Source organism: Peromyscus californicus, unplaced genomic scaffold, assembly GCF_007827085.1.
Source record: "Peromyscus californicus insignis strain IS unplaced genomic scaffold, ASM782708v3 Scaffold_8__1_contigs__length_139910024, whole genome shotgun sequence".
Classification (NCBI taxonomy): Eukaryota; Metazoa; Chordata; class Mammalia; order Rodentia; family Cricetidae; genus Peromyscus; species Peromyscus californicus.
The window spans coordinates 34323427-34349445 of NW_026294606.1; the positions used below are offsets into that span (position 1 = coordinate 34323427).

The 26019-nt window shown below is 39.2% G+C and overlaps 1 protein-coding gene across 1 annotated transcript in view; it reads left to right on the forward strand.

The window, feature by feature from the left end:
- Positions 1-2158: 2158 nt before the first annotated feature.
- Positions 2159-26019, forward strand: part of Cdkal1 (CDK5 regulatory subunit associated protein 1 like 1) — a 570376-nt gene continuing 546515 nt past the window's right edge. Inside the window, 4 exon segments of the mRNA XM_052727871.1 lie at positions 2159-2303; positions 2607-2650; positions 15713-15885; positions 19090-19202. Of these exon segments, the coding sequence (XP_052583831.1) occupies positions 15716-15885; positions 19090-19202 (283 nt within the window). The 5' untranslated portion in view covers positions 2159-2303; positions 2607-2650; positions 15713-15715.

Here is a 26019-nt window from a genome sequence, read left to right on the forward strand (position 1 = left end):
TGTAAGATGACCCTTCAGCATTCCTCCAAAGACAATAGGTGATTTCACACCGTGTTGTCTGTCATCATTTAAGAACTTCAGCGTCTCTCTCTTACCCTCTGTATTGAAGCACTCATCTACTTGAAGCAGTCTTTCTTTTGACGTAGTACTCTTTGTGTTTTTTCTTTGTTCCTACTATCACTCTTTCCTGTTGGGTTTACCAAATCTTGAAAAAAAAAAAATCTTAAAAATTTCCTGTTGATGTGTGGTTTTCAGCCAGGGGAGCTTTATTCTGTCAAGCAATTTCTCATATCTGATCTCAGTCCCTGCATCGAACATTGATTCTTGTGTGCTAACCCCATCCCCTTGTTGCTTATGAAATTGGAGCTGGATTTTGGTCATAGGATGTTGAAAGTCAGTGTAAATCACAGCATATTTGCCCAATGCCTGGTGACTTCCTGAACTTCACAAATTAAGAGTATTTACACTTGTTCTGTTAACTTAACAAATAGATGGATCTGTCTTAAGTCTGTTGCTATTACATTGATCTAATCTTTGTATTAACAACTCACAGGCATTTCTGATTTTCTAAGAGCAAATTAAACACATGTATTGTATGTTTTATGAAAAGGTTATTGATCGGTTTAAATCCATTAGTACAACAGATGATTGCTAAGACCATAAACTAAATCTGTTTCTAAATTTTTATAATTTCTGGATTTATTCTTTCTTTGTCCATTGAGGATAATAAGAGTTCACTGACTTGATTATTCCTCATATTTTTTCTTTTCCTTTCAATTTTCACTTTGGAGACTAATATGAGGAAACCAGGGGCTATAGCTGTAACTCAATGGTACAGTGCTTGCTTAGCATGCAGAAGGCCCCAGGTCCCAGTACATGGATTGCCAAATCCCAAAACCAACCAAACCAAAGCCACTCACCCTCCATCAAAAATCTGCCACATTCTAAAAACATTAAGATCTTATTCTGCATTTTCCATATCATTCTTTTCTTTTTGCTCTATTTGAAATTATGTGTTACTGGTAAAGAAAGTATTATGTGTTATTCTTAAGTATTATTATGAAATTATTAAATGAAACCAGACTGCCTAGGCTTATTGTTTCTGTAGAAGCAGAAATAAAAGCCTAGTGCAGTGGCTCACATCTGTAGGAGCAGTAGGAGGCAGAGGCAGCCAGGAGCAGAAAGAGCTTGAGAGTCAGCCTGGGCTACCTAAGCAAGCCCCTCCCCCCTTTTTTGTAAAGAATACAAGCAAATAAAAACAAGAATCCCTAAGTTTCCCTGGAAACAAACGTCATCCCCAAATTGCTTGGTGTTAGATGATTTTTATTATTCAGTAGACCAAACATTCCTTGTCTATCCTTTTCTATAAAAATGGAGGAAATTAGCCGGGCATAGTTGTGCACGCCTTTAATGCCAACATTTGGGAGGCAGAGGCCGGCAGATCTCTGTGAGTTCAAGGCCAACCTGGTCCATATAGTGAGTGCCAGTGCAGTCAGGGATACATAGAGAGAGAGGCTGTCTCTAAAGAGATCGAGATTGAGATAGACAGACACACAGACAGAGGGAAGAGGAAACTGGTAAAACGTAATGAAAAGATTTACAGTGGGAGTAATTACTCTGGGAAGTACTTAAATTCCCAAATTCCTTTTTGTGAACTAGGAATAGTAATAATAAATGGCAACATATTTGTGTTAATCTGTTAGCTGTCCGGGACAGATTATAAGGGCTCAGCAGAAGTTATTTGGTAAGATACTGAGAACATAATGACGTAGGAGTGTATTTTTGTCTTTATTTGTAGAAGAATTTAGTAACAATTATGAAATTAAAATCCTTCGCAAACTTGAAACAATGACGCTTTTTGACCGCTCCCGGCTACCGTCGCGGAGCATGCGCAAATAAGCCTGGCGGGACACAAGTGTCATGGCGCGCTCCATCTGAAGTCTGTGCAGTTTCCTGACAGTGGCGTGTGTTTTTTCCTCTTACTTTGGACAGGTGAGTTTCCGGATTTGTGGATACTAGGAGCACTTGTACCAATGTTCAGCGACTGTGGGCCGCGCTGCTTTTTTGGCGGAGTTTCGTTTCCGCAGATTTTCTTCCTTGGGCCGACCGCTCGCTTGTTTTCGCAGTTTGAGAAAGACTTGGCAGCTGGGATGGGGACTGGGAGGCTAGAGCGCTGCCGGGAGAGAGGCCCGTGAGGCCGCGCGTGATGCTGGCATAGTCAGGGACTCACAGTCTGGTCTAGCCTCGTTTCTTCCCTCACGTTTCTCGTGAATGTGCTTGTCCTTGTGCTACGTGATCAGGCTGTGAGTAAATGAGTTTTACGCTGAAGGTGGGCATAGGGGCAGGTGACTTGAGTTTTTCCTTTTCTCTTTCGCGTTCCTTTGCTTAGAAAACTTTTCTGTATTTCAAGGGAACACTTGTTTCTTACATGGTGAATTTCACTGTGCTGTGGTGTTACAGTGCGGGGTAAGCAGTTTTCACAGTGGTCAGACTGGGCTAAAAAATTTTTTTTTTTTTTTTAAAAAAAAGATAGTTGTAAAGAGATCTTACAGCGGTTTTGTGACTTACAGGATACTTGCATTTTCTAATTAATTTTAATTTTCCAGATTCATCTTTGAAGAGGACTTGAGACCAATTTCAGATAATCAAGGTATTTGGGTTTATTTTAAATCGTTTATTTGAGTGATCCCTTACACATTAGAATATAAGGAAAGATGTCCCAATTTCTTAGTAATTTTTTGAAAACTAGATTTCCATATAACTAAATCGGAGAGACGTTTTTTGTATTTCTTCCTTAATCTTATATTTCCGTTAAGTAGCATGGACATGCTCTCCTCCTTTGCTGTTTGTGGGCACATCTATTTTCTTTTTGTTTGTCTGTTGTTTGGTCTCTATTATATTCTACTTTTCTGGCAGTTAAATACGACGTTTTAAAAAAATTTATTATTTTATATGCATTGGTGTTTGGCTACATGTATGTCTGTGTGAGGGTGTCAAATCCTGGAGTTACAGACAATTGTGAGCTGCCATGAGGGTGCTGGGAATAGAACCCAGCTTCTCTGGAAGAACAGTCATTGCTCTTAACTGCTGAGCCATCTCTCCAGCCCAAATATGGCATTCTTGAAGGCTTGTTTCTGTACCTCTTCCACCTGGGTTATCTAGTTTTTTTTTTTTTTTTTTTTTTTTTTGGAGACATTGCCTTAATGTGTATTCCTGGCTAGCGTGGAACTCTATATAGACCCAAGTGCTGAGATTAAAGATGTGCACCGCTGTGGCAGGCCTGAGTGTGAAGTGGTATGTCTTTGTGGCTTTGAATGGTCTTTCCCTCATGGCTAATTTTGCTTATAGCTCTCATGCGCTTATCAGGTATTAATTTGGGCTTATCAGGTTGTAATTTGGTTTATCAGGTTTGTATTTTGATTTCTTTATTTACTCTGATACTAGTCCCTTATCATATTATGCAACTTACTGTTTTTTTTCTCCCACTACATAGGCTGTCTTTTTACAGTCTTCATGTTGTCCTTGAAGCATGAAAATTAATTTTTTTTTTTTTTTGAGAACAGGTTTCACATAGCCCAAGTTAGCTTCAAATTTGATTTGTATCCAAGGACAGCCTTTAACTCCTCATCCTCCTGCCTCTTACTTCCCAACTGCTGGAATTACAAGCATGTGCCACTGTGCCTGGCTCACACATTTTAATTTTGATGAGGTCTAACTTAATTGTTTTCTTTTTTTGCTTTGTCATAACTAACTATTGTCTAAACTAGTGTCTAATGTTGGCAAGATTTATACTTGTGTAAGTTATAAGAGTTTCATAGTATTAGGTCTCCTAAATTTAAGTCTGTAGCCCCTTTTGTGTTAATTTTTGAATATGATGTGAGATGGGTCTCTAGCTGCATTTCTTTATGTGTGACTATCTAGTTTTAGTATCATTTGTTGAAAAGACTGTTCTTTCTCCCATTGAATTGTTTTTATACTTATGTTAAAATCATTTGATTCAGTAATGTCTGTTTGACGTTTCTTCTTGTCAATCTCTATGAAATAATAACTTTAGAACAATGCCTATCAAATAAAATTATTTGGAGGGTTTGTTGAACCTAGCTTCATTAAGAATAACTGATTCAGCATGTCTATGGTGAGGGCATAAGACTTCATTTCTTTCAAGTTCCACTTGATGCTAATGCTGCTGTTCTGGAAATCACACTGTGAAAACAACTAATGTATCACATTGGTCTGTGATCTTTGCTGCACATGTAAGAGAATTGCTGGGAGTTTAAATTAATATAGTGATGCTCCGGTTCCATTTCTAGATAATGATTCAGCTGGCCTAGGGTTTAGCTGTTTTCTCTCTATTCCTTCTTCTTGTTCCTCTTCCTATTGAACCCATATTGTTGGTAATAATTTCCAAAAGCTCCCCAGGGAACCAGAATGAGTCCTCAAGATCTAGAACTGTTGCTATTGGAAATTCATGGTTCAGGGTATTTGATATTATGAAAAGTTCTTTACCAATTCACTTGTGTAAGGAACCACTACTCTACCATATCTATCCTTTCTGTCTTTATCTCTATGAAACTTGACTTCCTGTGCTTTTGAGAGGAATTTTTAAGAGATCTTTTTGCCTTATTTAACTATTACTTTTTCCCCCTAAAATTCATTTTCCTGGTACTTAAATGTTTGAGGATTTAAACTTTTTTATCTACCAGCTTGTCTGAAGTAAAAACTTTAGCTTATTCATAGTGATGAATGAGACTGTGAAAGTAATTATGATATAGAGTCAGGTTTAGGAATGTTTACTCCTTAAAGTAAAATTCTAGTAATTGAACTGCTGGACGAAAGATGTGTGTGTTGTACAGCCTGAGGCGAATTGGCAGGTGGTTCTGCAGAAAGAGTATACTAGTTGTGCCATGCTTTTAGGGAGCCACAAGGATTTTCTAGTCTAATTTCTCATCAAGGTAATGATAGATAACTCATTGTTTAAATATTTATTGTTTGTGTAGTTGAGCATTTGATCCTGTTTTTATTGTCGTTTTCATAAATGAATCTTCTGTTTTCTGGGATGCTTACTTCTCAGAATTATATTAGACTATTACATGGTTTGTGCTTTTCCATTATTGAGAGAAGGCCTAGACTCTGATTCTAACTTTATCAGTGTACAAGTCCTCTAGCTTCAGTAGACACTAGTTTTGTGTGTTTAACAGTGCTTCCTAACTCTGTAACAATGTTGTTTAGCGATTGACTCCTTTTTTCCCTGTTTGTTTAAATTACATTTCCCTTCAGTGGATCTGGTGTAAACATTGTATGATTTTTTTTTTAGAAACTTTTACTTTTATTAATATGGCATTTAATCATTTGTAATCCTTCAGTAGTTCTTAGTAACATTCAGATGTGCTCCTTGGTTTTAGGCTTCCTCACTAGTATAATGTAGGATAATAGTGAGAGAAGAAATCCAAGGATTAAGTTTTCATCGTAGATTTCATTCTATGTAAGAATTTCCTCTAGTATTATAGAAAGAGCAGGTAAGTTCAACATTATCAAACATTATTATCTATTTATTTAGTCATTAAGTATGGTGTGCCTGCATTGTTGGAGGTGTTGGCAGTGAAAGTGAGATGATGCTTTAGTGCTTAAGAATGTTAAGTTGTAGTATGAAAGATGTGCAGTTATCCATGATATCAGGTAGTTAATCATGTGAAGAAAATTGCAGCATACAGTAGAGTGAGACTGTGTGCCCTTGGGCAACGTGGTCATCTTAGTTAAGGTGGTTGGGAAAGGCCTCTCTTAAAGTGGTGTCATTTGTATAAGTGTTGCAGTAAGCCTTGCAGGTGATAGTCCAGCTGAGGAGCAGCATATATGAAGGCCTAGTTTGACTTACTCAGTGTGTCTAAAGGTTAGTACAGTAGGGACAGTGGGAAGTTGTGATGGTTAATCATTACTGACTTAACTAGATTAAGACTCACCTAGGAGGCAGAGCTCTAGGTGTATCTGTGAAGGGATTTCCAGAGAGGTTTAGATGATGAAGGAATTCCTGTCCTGCATGTGGGCTAGACTTCCAGACTGAATTAAAAAGTGTACAGATGGAGGAAGCCCCCTGAGACAGGCATTCATCCTTCTCTGTTTCCTGACTGTAGTGCAATGTGATGAACCACCTCATGCCACAAACCTTCTTTGCCCCCGATGGACTGTATCTTCTCAACTTGAGCTCAAATAACCCCCTTTTTTTGTAGGTACGTTGTCACAGCAGTGAGAACTCAGTTACTCAGACAGAGGTAGCCAGGCCCGTACTTTGTGAGACTGGGTGGTCCGCAGTAAACCACTCATCAAGAAGCTGTAAGGTGTTAGGTACAGTCCTGTGCACTTTAGGTAAACCAGAGCAAAGCACGAAAAATCTCTGCTCTTACCACGTGTGTATTCTAATGGAGAGAGGGAATAAAAGACATTTGGGCAAGTGATAAAGTTCTGCTCTGCAGTTAAGAAAGAAAGAAAGAGAGAAAGGAAGGAAGGAAGGAAGGAAGGAAGGAAGGAAGGAAGGAAGGAAGGAAGAAAACAAAAACATCTGGGCAGTGGTGGCACACACATTTAATCCTATCACTCAAGGCAGAGGCAAGTGGATCTCTGAGTTTGAGGCCAGCCTGGTCTACAGAGTGAGTTCAGGACAGGCGGGGCTACACAGAAACTCTGCCTGGGGTGGGTGGGGGAAGCAAAAAACCTCAACCAACATCAACAACAAAAACAAGATTAGGGAAGGGTGATAGCATGTATGGGATGGAGTAAGGGGTTTGGTGACTCTTGCAAGTTGTCTTCTGACCTTCATACAGGTACCGTGGCACACACTAGCATTCCTGTACTCTGACACATATCATGCACATAATAAATATAAATATTTTAAAATGATGGCTTGGATCATGAATATCATATGTGTGAGAGTGCTCACAAACAGCCTCAGTATATTTTGAGAGAGGCCAACAGAATTTATTGGTGGATTGGATTTGGAGATAATGCAAAAAGGAGCCAGGGATAATTTTAGGGTTTTGGGTCTAAGCATATTGGATTGCCTTTAAAGGAAAGAGGGAAGTTTGTGAGGTGATGTAGTGTGAGAGGCAGAGGACCAGAAGTTCTGTTTTTGACTTGTAAAGTTTGATTTGTCGTTAGGCACTCAGACAGTGATTTGCAATAGGCAGTTTCACATCTGAGTGTGAGGTTCAGGGGAAGAGTGGGCTGGTTATATTAGCACAGGGTTGGCATTTCAAAGGCCTCAGAGTGATGAAGAGAAGGTCAGTTCCTGTAATGGAGCCATGGGCTAGTCCAGGGTTGAGAAGCTGGATCGATGAGAAACAAGGCAAAGACACCTGGCATGGGGCTCCTGTGGTAGGAGACCTAGGAGAGTGTGGCATCCTGATGCCCATGGGGAAGTGCTTCAAGGAGGGGTAGTTGGTTCTGTCACATGCTGCAATTGTGTTTCAGAAGATGACTGGGAATCAGTCATGGTATATCATTGTAGACCATCTAAATCAGACTTGGTTGTGTGATGGCCACAGTCTGAGAATGGAGGATAATTGTATAAATATAGATGACTCTTGAAGAAGTATTTTTTCAAATGAGAGAACTATAGGGGAGCTAAGAAGTTTTTTTTTTTCCCCCCGAGAGTTTTTGTGTTTTGTTTTGTAAATGGAAGAAGTAACAGAATGCTTGCCTCCATGTAGTGGATTTTCGATAGAGTGGCAGCTCATGACAATGCAGGGAGAAGGGATTATTGTTGGAACTTCATGCTTGAGCTGGGCAGTAGTTGGCTTACTCTTAGGCAGTGGGCAGTTTACCCAGTGACCCATTGGAAGGCAGAGCAGAGCACATGGCAGGAAATCATTTCTAGTACAAGAAGGAAGTACTCTCCCTGTGGAATGGAGGGAGGTTGAGGTCTGTGGTGGGCCTTCCTTTTTTTTCAGTAGCACCTCCCTTCTTTTTTTTTTTTTGGTTCACCTCCCTTCTTTAAGAGGTCTGTAAGAAAATAATTTTTAGTGAATTCCTAAGGTTAGTGACTATGCAGTTTCTTTCTTGCAGTTCTTCTCTGTCCAAGTCTGCACTGTGGATATGTAAGAGGCCGAGTTTCCTAAATTTGTTCAGACCACTGTTTTTTCACTGACAACTGTAGTGTGTAAATAGAACCTATGTGAGAAAGGCCAAGTGTACCTGGATGGCTGAGTTGGCAAAGTCTTGTTCGTAGGAGATTAATGCTCAGCCCACAAGATCTTAGACTCAAGAGGACAGTTAGTGGTTCAGATGAGTGAGCAGAGTAGGGCTTCACCTCAATGCGGCTCTCAGTTAGATCCTGGTGCTCAAAGGCTGTGAGCATGGTCTCTGTGTCTGCCCCTCCTGTTAGGTGTCACTCCTTAGGTAGGTGCCTTCTTTGTGCCAGGCAAGATGGCCTATTACCCCAAGTTGACATCCACTTGAATGCAAAAAAAAGTCATCTCTTCTGTCAGCTGTTGTATAAAAGGCCTTCCTGGTTGGCTGGGCTTGTTGTGACTGACTCTGAACCAATCACAGCCTTGGAAAAGGGAGGACTGACTGACCATGTGGTGTGCTCATTGACATAATAGTCTTAAGGATGGGTGCTTGGCTTACTTCTTTTTCCCTCTTACTAATGATATAAAGTAGCTGAGATTTTAATAGAGGTTTAAATGATGATACATAATCTGTTAAAGTTTTAAAGTATACACTACAAGTTCCAGGCACAAAAATAGGCCTGGTAGAAGCCACTCTGTTAATTGAATGATGTGAGCAGAATGATGGGAATCCTGTAAATGAAGAAAAAGGAAGTCATCAGAAAGACTTAAAGCCAGCTGAATATAACACTGGTTCAAATGATGTGAATGAGGAAAGTGCTCGCTCAGTATACCGTTAATAGGTAGTAGATGGCACAGCAGTATGGCCCAGACTCCTCCTATGTGAAGGTCTTCTTTGGCTTCTTCAGTAACGTTAGCTTCTCTGTTTTTGTTTATCTCTATTTATTAAAAAAAGATTGTTTATTTTTATTTTATGTGTATGGGTGTTTTGCCTGCATGTATTCTGTGTACCATGTGTGTGCAATACCTGTAGCTACCAGAAGAGGATGTGAGAATTCCTTGAACTGTAGTTACAGACAGTTGTTAGCTGCCATTTTGGTTCTGGAACTGAACTGGGGTCCTCTGGAAGAGCAGGAAGTGCTCTTAACGACCGAGCCATCTATACAGCCGTTTGCTTATCTTTAAAGTCAGAATAACATTGCTTCTTGCTTTGCAGAGTTGGGAATGGTTGATGACCCTGTAAGAGATTTGCTTGATAAGGATAGAATTAGCACTTTTGTGGTGGTATTTTACTTATACTGAAATGTGATTTTAATTGTATGTTAATAAATAAAGTTGTCTGGGGGTCAGAGCTATTAGAGTCATAGCAAGTGCGTGGCGGCAGTGGCGCACGCCTTTAAGGACCTGGAGGGCGGTACATTCAGGCAGTGACGAGGCAGTCACATGTTTGGGTTTACAACCAATGAGAAGGCAGAACAGGAAGACTTTAAAGACAGACACACAGGAAGTAGGTCCTTTTCGGAGAGCTTTCTTGGCTGGAGAGGATCCCTGAATCAGGAAGGGTGAGGCTCTTAGCTCTGACCTCTTGGCTTTCTTCTCTGAATTGGCTCTGTGTTTCTTATTTTTTTTTTTTGGTTTTTCGAGACAGGGTTTCTCTGTGTAGCTTTGCGCCTTTCCTGGATCTCGCTCTGTAGACCAGGCTGGCCTTGTGTTTCTTATTTTATAAGACCGTTGGTTACATCTACACACTTTCTGTGCCTCAATACATTTTCTCCCGTCCCCATAGTATTTCTTTTCCTTTAAAAATACTCTTTTAACAGAGAGTCAATCACAGTTGTAAAAATTATGCTGATGTTGTAAACTGTCTCCAAACCTCTTAATGGCAGTATCTGGTGACACTGTAGAATAGTACATTCCCACAGCCAGGGTCCTGACATTGACGTAGGGACGGTGTACAACAGTTTTGTCACCACAGGGGTCCCTAACATTGCTTTCAGTGGGCCTCCCTATTGAGTGGGCCTTAAGTCCATCTAAGCAGCTATTGGTAACACCTGGGGTATAAGTATCACCGTTGTATCCTTGGGGATGTCTTGCCATGCTGGCCATTGTTGTGGTTGATAGGTTTTACAGCTGGGTAAAAAGCTTGTATAGCTCTTTCCAATACTATGAGAGCTAGTTCTCAGGGAGGAGATTTCCTCGTCAGTTCAGCTTCATTCCTCCAAGTCGTGTGTCTGAAGTGTGTAGTGTCTTCAGCAATAGAGTCTTACCTTGGAGCTCTGGGAGGCAGCCAAGAGCAATGACAACAACCTGTATTATTGTGAGAGTCTCTTCAGCTTTCCTGATGAAGAACTGAAAGGAAGGTTGCCCAGACCTGGCACTGGGGCTTTTGTTAGATAGTCTATTAGCTCTTGGATGGAGCAATATCATCCTGAGTGGCATAACATCATTTAAGCAATATATGTATGTATACATACACTTATTATATTTACATTTTTAAGTGTACATTAAAAGTTTCCCTATGAATTTTTCAAGCATACTGTTTATGTGTTTTTTTAATTCAAATTTTATTTTATGTGTATATGTGTTTTGCCTGCGTCTATGTCTCTGTACCACTCACATGCCTGGTGACTCTGGAGTCCAGAGGGATTAGAGTTACAGATGGTTGTGAGTCTCCATGTGGGTACTGGGAGTTGAACCTGGTTTCTATGATTAGTTCAAGTTGTATACTCACAACTGAGGATTTGGATCTAGGAGCCACAGATGAGAGAACATGAAACATTGTTATCACTGTAGAGATATTTCAGTTCCTTAGGTCTGGGTTTCTCACTCAATATTTTCTAGTTCTATCCAGTTACCCACAAATTTCATGGTTTCTTTTTTTTTCTTTTTTAAGTGCTGAATGTTATTATGTAGTATATATGTACCATATTTTCATTATTTAGTCATCAGTTGAAGGACATTTAAGTTGTTTCTATTTCCTAGGTATTATAACTAGAGAATCAAGCTGGGTGTAGTGGTGCACACATTTAATCTCAGCACCTGGGAGGCAGAGGCAGCAGATCTCTGTGAGTTTGGGGCTAGCCTGGTCTACATAGTGAGCTACATAGTGAGATCCTGCCTCAAAAAAGCCAAACCAGCCGGGCACACGCCTTTAATCCACTCAGGAGGCAGAGCCAAGTGGATCTCTGTGAGTTCGAGGCCAGCCTGGTCTACAGAGCGAGATCCAGGACAGGCACCAAAACTACACAGAGAAACCCTGTCTTGAAAAACAAAAAACAAAAAACAAAACAAAAACCAAGCCAACCAACCAACCAACCAGCAAAACAACCAAACCACCAATCAAACAACAACAAAACAAAATCCCCCAAACCAAGCCTAGAGTCAGTGAACATGGCTGAGCAAGTATCTGTAAAGTAGGATGTCGAGTTCTTTGAGCAGTTTCCCAGGAGTAGTATAGCTGAGTCATGTGGTAGAACTGCTGTTAGTGTTTTGAGAATTCTTCACACTGATTTCCGTAATGACTGTGTTAGTTTGCAATCCCTCCGAAAGTGAGTGAGCATCCCCCATACCCTCATCAGCATCTTCCCCAATGCCCGCCTTTGTTGTCATTTGTTTTCTTGATCTTAGTGGTTCTGACTTGGGTGAGATGAAATTTCAGAGTAGTTTCATTTTGCATTTCCTGGATTTTTGGGGTTGTTGAACACTTTTGAAATATAGCTTAGCCATTTTTGTTTCATCTTTTGAGAACTGTGTTTAGATCTGTATCCCATCCTTAAATTTGGTTGTTTTCTTGATTAATTTTCTTTTGATTGTTTTGTATGGTCTGGACATTAACCCTTGACCAGATGTTTAGTTAGCAAAGATTCTTTCTCACTCTGTGGGTTTCCTCTTCACTTGGTGATTGTTTCCTTTGCTTTACAAAAGGTTTATTGTAGATGTAATTCTAAACAGTCTTATTAAATAAGAAACACAGAGCCAAATAAAGAGTCAAAAGCCTAAGAGGTCAGAGCACTAGCGAATAGCCTTTAGCTTATCAGCCGCTGCCATCCTTCCCTTGAGAAAGAGAGCTACTTCCTGTGTGTGTGTGTATTTTTTATTGACTTTCTGTTCTGCCTTCTCATTGGTTCTAAACCCAACCACATGACTTCTTTGTCACTGCCTGTCTATACAGACCTCCAGGTCTCTATGGTTGGTACTTGGATTAAAGGCATGTGTCACCAACCTGGCTATGTCCTTGAACACACAGACTCTGTCTGCAATGTGATGGGATTAAGGGCATGTGCTACTACTGCCAGACTTTTGCTAAATGGCTTGCAATTAGCTCTGACCCCCAGGCAACTTTATTTATTAACATACAAATAAAATCACATTTCAGCACAAATAAAATATCACCATAGTTTTTAGTTTTATGAGGTCCATTTGTCAATTATTTCCTAATTACTGAGTGGACTCCTATTCCAAAAGTCCTTTCATACATTTATATATTATATAATAATGCTTATGTTTTCTTCTAGCAGTTTCAGATTTTGCACTGAGGTCTTTGATCCATTTGGAGTTGATTTCTGTGCAGAATAATAAGGGTCTAATTTCATTCTTCTACATGTGGTCATCCAGTTTTCCAAGCACCATTTGTTAGAGATGCTATCTTTTCTCAAGAGTGTATTTTTGGCATCTTTGTCAAATATCAGGTGACTGAAGGTACATGCATTGTGGTTGGGTCTTCTGTTTCATTCCATTGATCTATGTATCTGCTTTTGTGCTAGTATCTATAATATATCTTAAAATCTGGATTGGTAGTCCCTCCCTCTGTCTGTCTGTCCGTCCGTCCGTCCCTCCCTCCCTCCTTCCCTCCCTTCCTTCCTTCCTCCCCCCTCCCTCTCTTCCTTCTTTCTCAGGATTGCTTTGGGTATTCATGGTCTTTTGTGGTTCTGTGTGAATTTTAGGATTTATTTTTTCTAATTTTGTGACACTGTCTTGGGTATTTTGATTGGGATTGAAGTGAATCTGTCAATTGCTTTTGGTAAGATGACTATTTTTATAGTATTAATTCTGCCAATCTGTGCTCACTTTGTCAGTACATATACTAATTCTACCAATCTCATGAACATTGGGAAGCCTTTCTATTTGGTTATGTCTTCCTGAATTTTTTTCTTCAGAGGTTTAAAGTTTTCATTGTAGAGGTCTTTCAGTTCCTTGGTTAGATATTTTATTTCTTTTTAGAGGCTATTGTGAATGGGAGTATTTCCATGATCTTTTTCTGAGCAAATATGTTATTGATATATAGAAAGACTACTGATTTTTAGGTTGGGCAGCATTAGTGGCGCACGCCTTTAACCCCAGCACAGCACTCGGGAGGCAGAGCCAGGCAGATCTCTGTGAGTTCGAGGCCAGCCTGGTCTACAGCAAGATCCAGGAAAGGCACCAAAACTACACAGAGAAACCCCCTGTCTCGAACCTTCCCCCCCCAAAAAAAAAGAAAGAAAGAAAGAAAGAAAGACTACTGTGTAGCTAGAGTTTTCCTGCCTTGCCCACAGTCAGGACAAATCTCTCTCACCTGCCAGTCCCACAGCTACTCAGACCTGACCAAGTAAACACAGAGACTTATATTGCTTACAAACTGTATGGCCATGGCAGGCTTGTTCTTACTAACTGTTCTTACAGCTTAAATTAATCCATTTCTATTAATCTATACCTTGCCATGTGGCTCGTGGCTTACCAGCATCTTCACATGCTGCTTGTCATCGCGGGCGGCTGGCAGTGTCTCTCTGACTCAGCCTTCCACTTCCCAGCTTTATTCTCCTCCTTGTCCCGCCTATACTTCCTGCCTGGCCACTGGCCAATCAGTGATTTATTTATTGACCAATCAGCAACACACTTGACATACAGACCATCCCACAGCACTACTGATTTTTATTAGTTGATTTTTTGTATCCTGCAACTTTACTGAAAGTATGTCATTTCTAAAAGTTTTCTGGTAGAATTTTTGGGATCTTTTATATATAATATCATATCCTTACAAATAGGAGTGTGTTGACTGATTCTTTTTCTCTTTACATCCCTTTAATTCCCTTCTCTTGCCTTATCACCCTAGCTAGCACTTCAAGCTCTGTACCGAAAAGGAAGGGAGATAGTGGACAGCCCTCTCTTGATTTTTGATTTTAATGAGGTTGCTTTGAGTTCTTTTCCATTTAGAATAATGGTAGCTGTGGGTTTGTGATGGCCTTGATTATATTGAGATATGTTTCCTCTAGCCCTATTCTCTTTTTGAGTTTAAGAAAAAATTAAAAAGATTTACTTTATTTTATATGTATGAATGTTTTGCCTGAATGTATGTTTGTGTACCACATATATGCCTGATGACCTTGAAGTTCAGAAGAAGGCATCGTCTTGGAATTGGAGTTATAGATGGTTGTGAGCCACCGTGTGGATGCTGGGAATGGAACCCAGGTCCCTCTGCAAGAGCAACATGTTTCCTTATCTGCCAAACTATCTTTGTATCTCTTTCTCTAGGACTTTTTATCATGAAGGCATGTTAGATTTTTGTCAAAGGCTTTTTGTGGATCTGTTGAGATGATCATGTTGTTTTTTATTTTTTTTAAACTTATTTATTTATCTATCTATTTATTTATTTATTTTTAGTTTTTGCTCTGTAGACCAGGCTGGCCTCGAACTCACAGAGATCCTCTTGGCTCTGCCTCCTAAGTGTTGGGATTAAAGGCGTGCACCACCACTGCCCGGCGATCATGTGGTTTTTTATCTTTAAGTTCATTTATATGATATATTACATTTTTCTAAATCATTGGGATAAAGCTAACTTGATTTTTTTGATATATACCTATGCTTGTTTTGCAAGTATTTTATTAATGATTTTAACATCTGTATTTGTCAGGGATATTGGCTGGTAGTTTTCCTTTTTGTGTGTATCTTTATTTGGTTTTGATATTAGAGTAATATTTTTTAGTCATTTGTCAATACTGGTTTTGACTGGCATAGCTTTCTAGTGAGACATACAAATATATATATATATATATATTTATATTTATATATATATAGACATATTCTAAAAATAATTTTGTGTGTATGAGTGTTTTGTCTGTCTGTATGTTCACCAAAAGTGTGCCTGGTGCTGAAGGAAGTCAGAAGGTGTCAGATTCCTTGAACTGGAGTTATGATTGTTGTGAGCCTCCATGTGGGTGCTGGGAATGGAACCTGGGACCTCTTCAAAGCAACAAATTCTCTTATCTGCTGTGCCATCTCGCCAGCCCAGCAGTCAGTCTTAAAGTCAGGCAGACCATTCCTTGAGGAGGCCACTCTTGAGGTTTCCTCAGAGCACCAGAGGCCTTGGTGGTCATTGGCCTCACAGCAGTGACTGAGGGGCGTTGCTTGGCTTTCACCTTCCTTTCTCTTGAGAAGGCCCTGCCCGCCTTTTCCTTCCATGGTATTAGTTGTGGCCGTGACACGTCAGTCATGGGCTATTCCACTGTCTGCTGGACTTGCATCATTGTTTCTTTGGGGTTCTCCTCTTGCGTTTTCTGTGAACTTAGGCTTTAAAGAGTTGGTTAGATTCAAGGTTGGTAAGAATTTTTTACCAGTACAATGCTAAGCAGATTTTAATAAACCTGAACTATTTGTCACTTTTTTATGTGCTACAGAAGATGCCTTCTGCCTCCTGTGATGCCCTGCTGGATGACATAGAAGACATCATGTCACAGGAAGATTCAAAGCCACAAGACAGGCATTTCTCAAGAAAGCATGTATTTCCTAAAGTACGAAGACGGAATACCCAAAAAGATTTGCAAGAGGAGCCCAGACCACCAAGCGACAGGTAAGCATTCTCAGAATTATATCCATATCCAACTAGGGGAGAGGCTGGCATAGCTGGCCCACACCATATGTGCTGTAGCTCCAGTTTTAGGACCTTTATATTTATAATTGAAAACATAATTTTTTTTTCCCCCGAGACTGGGTTTCTCTGTGTAGCTTTGACACCTTTCCTGTAGCCCAGGCTGGCCTCCAACTCACAGAGATCCACCTGCCTCTGCCTCCTGAGTGCTGAGATTAAAGGCGTGTGCCACCACCACCTGGCAGAAAGCATAATTTTTAAAAATTGAATGGTTTCAGATTTGGTAAGTAATAGGTTAAAAAGGAAGAAATATCAAGGGGATGGAGAGTGGATTTAGGAGTTAGGGGGATGAACATGATCTAAATACATTGTAGGGAATTTTCCAAGAATTAATTAAAACAAAACAAACCTCTAGATTGTATGTTCTTTGAAGGAAGGGGTAGGCCACTAGGAGTCACTTTGATTTGACTATAGTCGTTATAAGTGTTGTAATTGCAAATTAAAACTTTTATTGAAACTTTTGATTCTTATGCTACAGCGGTATTTTGGACATGTGATTATTCTTAGCATATTAGTGAATACTCAGGAATTGGACAAAGGTACTGGGCACAAAACATCGTCCTTTTTACATTATTGTGTTGGAAAACACATAGTTGTACAGTTCGAATTAGCTCGTAATTGTTCAGTGAAGTGTGGGAAGGTTTAATGGTTACTTTGTGTAGATTATGAGCTTTTCAAGCCTGTGCATTTAGAATGTGCTTGTGTTTTAGTGACGTTAGTCACATTGATCCCAAGCATGTCTTTACTGTCACTTCTGTTTACTTGGAAATGGTTAGGGCAGTCTCAGGGAGAGTCTTTCTTTCCTTCCTAAATAAATTGTTTAGAAACCTATGAAAGGACTAACTTCAATCATGGAGTTTTCAATTTTGATCATTTTTAATCTATAAATTTTAAATGGATAAAGATTGCAACTAGTGTTTAAGAGTCTGTGAAGGTTACCAGACTTTGTTTTTATTTATATATTTTTTTGTATTGTATATGTGTATATATGTTCATGAGAACGTGCAGGTGCCTGTGTGTGTGTGTGTGTGTGTGTGTGTGTGTGTGTGTGTGTGTGTGTGTGTGTGCATGTTCATGTGTATTGTGTGTGCTCATGTGTAGTGTGTGTGTGTGTGTGTGTGTGTGTGTGTGTGTGTGTGTGTGTACATGCACATGCTACAGGTTATATCAGGTGTTTGCTCTCCACCTTATTTCTTGAGACAGGGACTCTCACTGAAGTTGGAGCTGTAGATTTGGCTAGGCTGGCTGGTGTGCTTTAGAGATTCTCCTGTCTTCTCTCCCCACAAGCACTGGTTCTGGATGCCTGCTGCTCCGCCTGACTTTAATCTGGGTGCTGGGAGGCCAAACTCAGGTCCTCATCCTTGCAGGGTGGTACTTTACTGGCTTCACCAGTCTCTGCAGCCCTTACCTCTTCTCTGGGTGGTATTGCTGCCTCTGCTAGTTTCTGGCTGATCATTTATGTGTATCTTTCTAAAAGTTGCATTAGTAGGTATGGTTAGTAGGAATTAAAACTACAATCCAGAGAAATACTTTTCTTCTTTTTTTTTTGAGACAGGGTTTCTCTGTGTAGCTTTGGAGCCTGTCCTAGATCTCACTCTGTAGACCAGGCTGGCCTTGAACTCACAGAGATTCACTTGCCTCTGCCTTCTGAGTGCTGAGATTAAAGGCATGTGCCACTATCGCCCGGCTTGAGAAAACCTTTTTTTGAGGCAAGCTCTCTTGTAGCTTGGTTCAGTGATGACCCTCAACTTATCATCCTCCTACTTTTCTTTCCTGAGTTCTGGGATTACAGGTATGTGCCACCTGGCATGAAAGGACAATTTTTATTTATATTTAGAATTTTTTAAGATTACATTTTATTTATTGTGTGAGTGCGCACAAATACATGTGTATGTGAGTGAGGGTCAGGGGTCAACTTGGAGTCAGTTCTCTTTCTCTAACAAGTATCTTGGGATCGAACTCAGATCATTAGGCTTGATGGCAGATCCCTTTACTTGCTGAATCTTCTTATGGGTCCAAAAGGACATTATTTATTTATTTTTAATTAAAAAATGTTTTGTTTTTTTATTTACCATTTTATTTCTCCCCCTTTTATTGAAAATTGATTTTTTCCCCTCCCTTTACTCCTTCTGGTTCCTCCCCTCCTCCCTTCCCATCTGGATCCACCCCCTTTCTGTCTCTCATTAGAAAACAAGCAGGCTTCTAAGGGGTGATAATAAAATAAAACATAGTAAGATAAAACAAAAAGACACTGATCTATGAGTACAACAGAATGTCATTAGTAGTCATTTTATTGCTACATTCTTTTAGTAGAACAGTAGTATTTGGCTTCCCCTAGGTCCCTGGCCTGTCTATTCTCAGGTTTTTGGCCACCTGAACAGTGATGGGATGGGTTCCATCCCATGGAGTGGGCCATAGATCCAACCAGGTATTCGTTGTTTTTCCCGCAAACCCTGTGCCACTATTGCACTAGTCCGTCTTGTATGCAGGTCACCATTGTAGACTGAAGTTGGTAGCTGCGTTAGTGTTCACCTTTCTCCTTCAGGAGTGTGTGAGCCCCTTCCAGTGCTGCCAACGTTCGTCAGGAGGGGTGAAGGCTCTAGGTAGGCCCCAGCTCTACTGCTCCATGGTCAGTGAGTTGTGTAGGTGTTGTCTACAGCAATAGAGTCTTACTATAAGCTTGTGGAGAGCAATCTGTAGTACTGTAAGTTTGCCAATTAATAGCCTGGGCTGTTTGGGGTTTCCCACGGCACCCTTTTGGCCAACAACTCAACTAGAGATAACCAATTCCAGTATTGGAATTTGCGGACAAGAGATGCCAAAAGGACATTTTTAAATACAGAGATTTTTCTTGTGATTCTGTGGTTATTTTATCTAGATTTTAAAACATTTTATTTATTACTGTTGTGTCTTTGTGCATGACGTGTAGTATAAGTGTGTCTTAGTTAGGGATTCTATTGCTGTGACAAAGCACCATGACCAAAAAGCAACTTGGGGAGGAAAGGGTTTATTAGGCTTACACTTCCACATCACTGTTCATCATTGATTCTAGTTTGTCATCTAGTGGTTTTTATTTTAAAAAATCACTTAAAGATACTCACTTTGTTTTAATTGATTACTTAACAGCACTATTCCAGGCATACAGAAAATTTGGATACGAACATGGGGCTGCTCACATAATAATTCAGATGGAGAATACATGGCTGGACAGCTGGCTGCCTATGGTTATAAAATTACAGGTAATGAGACCCATAATGTATTTTATTGATTAAGTTTCAGAGTTGCAGATTTTGGAGACAGGTAGTCTAGCCCCAGCATTTTAGTGGTATTTTAGTGTAATTTAATAATTTGAAGGTACGACTCTAATAGCTATTATATATTACTAGATAGCTGGTTATCATATTTTTTACCTTTCATTTTTGTTTGTTTATTTATATGACCTTTTATTTTGTGTGTGTATATGTGTGGGTACACATGTGCAGTGGTACACATCTGGAGGTCAGAGGACAGTTGCAGGAGAGGATTCCTCTCTTTTCCTGTGTGGGACCCCATGGGTCAAACTTACATCAGGCTTGATGACAGGTGTCTTTACTCACTGAGCCATATCACCTTTTAAAGTAACATTAAAGCCTTTTTTTTTTTTTTTTTTTTTGGTTTTTCGAGACAGGGTTTCTCTGTGTAGCTTTACGCCTTTCCTGGAACTCGCTTTGGAGACCAGGCTGGCCTCGAACTCACAGAGATCCACCTGGCTCTGCCTCCCGAGTGCTGGGATTAAAGGCGTGCGCCACCATCGCCCGGCTAACATTAAAGCCTTTTTTATTTTGAAATGAAAAGCTATAGAAACTTCATGTAAGTCCTTTACCCAGCCTCTGATATCAACATGTTACATGATTGTACTTTTATAAATAAGTCAGAATATTAGCACCTTTGTGATATTGCTGTCTAAACTGTGTATCTGGCTTGAATTATACAGCTTTTCCCTGTAACTTTTTGTTTCTGTTCCTGGGTCTGTTCCAGGGTCCCACTTTACATCGAATTGTTATGTTTTGGTAGTGTTTGAAAATTTGTGACAGATCCTCAGTACTTTCTCTTACTGCCTTCATTTTTCTGAAGAAAACTGGTTATTTGTTTGTCAAATGTCCCTGTCTTAGTTACTTTTCTGTTGTGATAAAACACCTTGACCAACACAAGTTAGAGGAGAGTTTATTTGAGCTTATGGTTCCAGTGGATTAGAGTCCATGAAGGCCACCAGGAGGTAGCAAGTAGCAGGTAAGGTGGCTAGAACCATTCCACCACTGGTCACAGCCTAATCTCTTATGTCCTAATATCCAGTGAAAACTGGTCTGACTCCATTCCTGGGTCTAGTTCCAGAGCTTTTATGGCTTGCTGAAGCTTGAGCATGCCATTCACTGCTGCTGGCCCATGCTTGTACAAGTGGGAACCATAACTGTATCCTTGGTGGGGTTGGAAAACTTCAAAGTCTCCGGCTGGAGCATGGCCTTGTTTGCATGCTTCTTGTAAAGGGGTTCCAGAGCCTAGTGAGAAAAATGGGGCTTTGAGCTGTTGCAACTGGACTTGGAACATGTCTGGAATTCATACATCTTTAGGAATTTTCTCCTGTGGTGGAATATCTTTATGGGTTAGGTGCATTCTCATCTTGAGTCCTTCACAACCAACTGCTTACCAGCCAAGACTGGATTAGGTATAACCATTATCAAAGCAACTTATAAAAGAGTGTTTAACTGAGCTTATGGCTCTAGAGGGTTAAAGTCCACGATGATGGAGCAAAGACATGGCAGTAGCAACAGCTGGGAGCTCACATCTCAAACGCAGGAGGTTGAGAGAGCATATGGGGGATGGTGGGAGGCTTTTGAAATCCCAAGGCTGTCCCCAGAGACAGGCTTCTCTAATGCGGTCACTTCTCCTAATCCTTCCCAAACATTTTGGTCACCAACTGGGAACCAAATATTCCAATATATGAGCCTTTAAGGGGATCATTCTCATTCAAATTACCATATCAGATGTAGCCAGTCTTAATACTTTTTGTTCATTCAGTTAAAAATGCTTAAAATATACTTTCAGAATTACTACTTTATATTCAATATTAAGTCAGTATAATTTATCTCGAGCTTGCTTTAATATGTTCTGATGGTGTAGTTTAATAAGAAGATAGCCTTTCAGGAAATTTATAAAACATTAAAAACATTAGCACCAACCTGTAAGGTGATAGTAAATATCCACTATATTTTAGTTTACAGTTTAATCCATTAGCAGTTTGAATATAGCCTAATGAAAGTAGTCCCTATATAACATAACAGTTCTGTATTTTAAATAAGAATATAAACTTTCTAAGTGTGGTAGTCTTGTGGCACACATCTGCAATCCCAGCACTTGGGAGGCAGAGGATGGAGGATCACCTGTGAGTTCAAGGTCAGCCTGGCCTATATAGTGAATTTCAGGCCACCTGAGCTAGTTGGTAAGACTTTGTTACAAAACAAGACTAAATAAAACAATTTACTCTTTATTATGCATATTTAATTTGGATTTCTTTAAAAAATTACATCTATTTATTTTGTGTGTATGCATGCCAGGACATTCATGTAGAGGCCAGAGAAAATTTGTGGGAATCAGCTCTCTCTTTGCAGTATGGAAACTGGAGCTAGAACTCAGGTTGTCTGGCTCCCTGGTAGTCTCCTGTACTCACTGAACCCTAATTTTGATTTCTTATTTGGAAATATTTTAAAAGGGAGAATTAAAAATTGAAAATGAAATTTATTTTTCTTACTAATGTAGTATATTACTTTTATTACTTTTATATACTTATATTAATTACATGCATTTATATTTCATATACCATTTATTATCTTCACTTTATGACTTGAATGCTATAGACTGTAAATCACTTACTTTACTCATCTAGGTATGTAATAGGCCTGGGAAATATAAATAGGTCTAGCTTCTGTGAGATACTGAGGAAGGAAATCTTTACCTTTTTTTTTGTTATTTCTAGCATTTTTTTTATTTTAAAGTTTATAAAATTTCTTTTTATATGTGTTTTGCCTGTGTATATGTCTGTACACTATATGTGTGCAATGCTCTCAGAGTCCAAAAGAGGACATCAGATCCTTTCGAACTGGAGTTACAGACAGATGTGAGCTGTCAAGTGGATGCCTGGACTTACACTTGAGACCTTTGGAAAATCATTCTTGCTCTTAACTGCTAAGATATATCTCCAATACCATTTGTAGCAAATTTTATTTTATTTTTTATCAAACTATATTTATTTTATGTATAGCAGTACAATTTACACATTAATTTTTATTTATTTGTTTAGATTTTATGTATGAGTGCTCTGCTTGCCAGCAGAGGGCACCAAATCTCATTATAGATGGTTGTGAGCCACCATGTGGTTGCTGGGAATTGAACTCAGGCCTCTGGAAGAGCAGTCAGTGCTCTTAACCACTGAGCCATCTCTCTAGTCTCCAATTTACACATTAAATAACATCATAAGAGAATGATTTGATGGGTGGTGGTGCACACACCTCTAATACCAGCACTCAAGAGGCAGAGGCAGGTGGATCTCTGTGAGTTCGAGGACAGCTAGGGCTGTTACACAGAGAAACCCTGTCTTGAAAAACAAAAAAAAAAAAAAACAAAAAAAATGAGAGAGAGAGAGAGAGAGAGAGAGAGAGAGAGAGAGAGAATGAGAATGAATGAGAGAGAATGAATGAATGATTTGATATAGCTTTATACTTTTTTGACAAGTGTTTCACTATGTTGCTCTGGTTGGTCTGCAACTTCCTATGTTGACTGGCTGGCCATGAAATCAGAGATTAATCCTCCTGCCTCTGTTGGGATTAAAGGCATATACTACCATGTCTAGTCTACCTTCATATTTATTGTGTGTATGTGCACTTATATGGGTTCTGGGGATCCAAATTGTTAGCTTGCAAAGGAAGTGTTTTATACCCTGAGCCATCTCCACAGCCTGTCAATTTTTTCTTTTTTAACACTGTTGAATTCACTCAGTTTTTACCTATGCTAAATATGGGCTATATTCCCCAATTCTCTGTAGACCTCAAGTTTAGATCTGAAGCATAATTTGCATGATTTTGGATTACTGATGCCAATTTTCTTGATTATTCTGGAATAGTGGGATCTTATTAAAATTGTTAGTTTAGATTGTTTTGTTAATTAAGTATGGGCCTGAAATAACAATGAATATATATAGGTGTTTAATTTAGATTTTATGTACTGAATACAGAGATTACTGAAAACAGTGTATAGAGAAATCAAGATTTCTTAATGGCTACTTATAAATGTTTTACTTTTTGGTTAAGAAAGATGAGGTGGATTAAGATACTTGAAATTGCTGCTTTTAACCCTGAGTCCAGTACATAATTACTCTGCAGGAAACCTTCATAAAAATTTTGAGTAGTTGTTAACTTAACATTTCTTTCTACCATTTTTCATTTTGAAGGAAAAGATTCATAATTTTAAGAAACTTCTTTTGAGACAGGGATTCAAACTACCCAAGTAGCTGAGGATGACCTTGAATTTCTGTTCCTCTGCCTGGTTTTGTGCAGTGCTGCAGATGCAACCCAGGGCCTAGAGCACTCCATCCATGGAGGAGATCCTATGGAGACAAAGGATGTATTCCCTAACAAATGTCACTCAGAACAGTTAATTGGTATCAAGGATAATGGGAAATGCTAGAATTAAATTGGCAAGGTGGCCAGCAGGTGAACTTTCCTCATGGGAGCTATTGCTTTTTTAAGAAATATGGTCTGGCAGGGCTTGGAGGTGTATTAGGAGACTGAGGCAGGAGAGCTGTGAGGTGTGGACAGCCTGGGCTGTGTAGTGGGACACTGTCTCAAAATCAGGTAGAAATGTAGTTTGAATGCCTACATTCCAGGAACACTTTCTTCAAGGAAGAGATTTTTATAGGATGAACTTTCCCCCTAGTAAGGCTTTGGTTATTGTTTCTGAATTATTTCTTTTGGAGATATCTGTGTCTTCATTTGGTGTAAGTCATCATATTTTCACACATCAAGTGTTAGAAACAAGTGGCCTGTGAGTAAGATTTGAGACATAGTAAAACAAAGCTGTTTTAGTTAATAATAGACAGTTTTATCTTTTTTTTTTCCTTCCTGACTCTATAGCCTAGACTGGCCTTAAACTCTCAGCTTCCTGAGGGAGTACTGGAATTTTAGATGGTTGTATTTTTGTTTGTCTTAATTGGTTCTGGGAATAGTTCTAGAAGAACTCTTTAAGAGTAGCAGTGATTTTTTTTTTTTAAAACATAGGGTCTCACTGTCTCCTTCCCCTGTGTAGATCAGGATGGCCTCAGCTTATAGAACAGTAGTAATTATTAGGCTTTTTGGGTCTCTTAAGAATCTCTAATAATACAGTTCTATCAAAGAATTCATAACCACTGCCTCATCCTATATGGGCCTGGCTTCTCTAGGTGGTTACACCTGCTGCAGAATGCATGTGCATTTTGGTTTGTGGGAAAGTTCATCTCCAGGTTGAAATTCTTATTCATAAGCACATGAGGATAGTGTGTGCTTGTGGACAAACTTATGGAAGTCAGAACTGAGTGTCTATCTTGGGTGTCCATAGATTCAGAAAGCTTAAACATTGCTAGACTTTTAAATTGTTTGATGGTTTCTTTGTATCTTTGTGTATAGTTTATTCATTTGGCAAGTATGAACATACTGTGAACATACTGTGTATTCATGGTATTTATGGGTAGAGTTCTGGGAGCTTGTGGAGATACAAAAGAGAGAATCTTTATATTCTTGGATAAATCTTAGAGGTTATTTTAGACAATGTTTATTTCTAATGAATTCTTTCTTTCTTTTTTATAATACAGAGAAGTAGGATCTGCTGTATTTAAAGCTTTATAATTTATGTTGTAGAAATACTTTGTCGTGTCAGGTCAGAATGTCGCATTTAATGTTTGATTTAAGGAAATTTCTATGTGAAGCAGGTACTTGGTGTAGAGAGGCAGACGAGTGGAGTGATTCAAGCATGTAGAGTACTTCTGGGCTTTGGCCACTCAACTTGAAGTAACTTTAACTTTTTGTGTCTGAGGTCAGTTACATATCTTTGATATATGTGTGGAAATGTTTGCATAAAAATATATCCAAGGATCACATACTGATGAGAAGATTATTTAAAAGAATCTTAAAATGAAATTTTTGTGTTTGAATTGAGGTTGACAGAAATAATTCCTGTTACACAAGGTGACTTCAAAACAGTGGCAGCAGCAAATGTTACCTGCTTGCTTACCTCAGTTTCCTTTACTAGCTTGTGATGATGTCACTCGAAATGGAACGAAACATAATAAGCTTACCTATATAATAAATTATATTAAGACACAGAGTAAGCTGGGTGTGATGATGCATGTCTTTAGTCCCAGCACTCCTAAGAGGGAAATTTCTTTAAATGGTGGAAAGAGGTAGGGGCCAGTGGATCTCTGTGAGTTCTAGGCTACTCTGGTCTACATAGCGAATTCCAGGACAGTCAGGGCTACATGGAGAGACCTTTTCTCAAACAAACAAACAAACAAACAAACACCCAAGAAACAAAAAACAACAGAGAATAGATTGATTGTGTGAAAATCTGTAAAGGTAGTAGACTTTAGCTATTCCAATATACTGTGAAGTGAAAAATGTGACATCTGTTCTTTCTGGTTAGGCTAGTTCTAAGTGTAAGGAGTTTTGCACACGTTTTTAGGAAGGGGAGATGAACTGCTGAAAAGCTTAGTGTATGCAAGATATTTCCGTGTAATTTTGAAGTAACAGATGAATTAACTGGCACGAGACTAACTTATACTTTAGAATAAGATTGAGACTGGAGAAGGAAGACGCATGGACACATGAAGACATGTTGAGAAGGATCCACCTAGCTTGTTTGCACTAGAGCCCACATTGAAATTTAGGCATATCTGCACAGCTTTATGTGTTTGCCTCATGCTATGTGGTCCCTTGGAATCGGTGTTTTAAGAGCCATTCAGTGTGGAAATCTACTATTAATAATATCTTTTGTTAG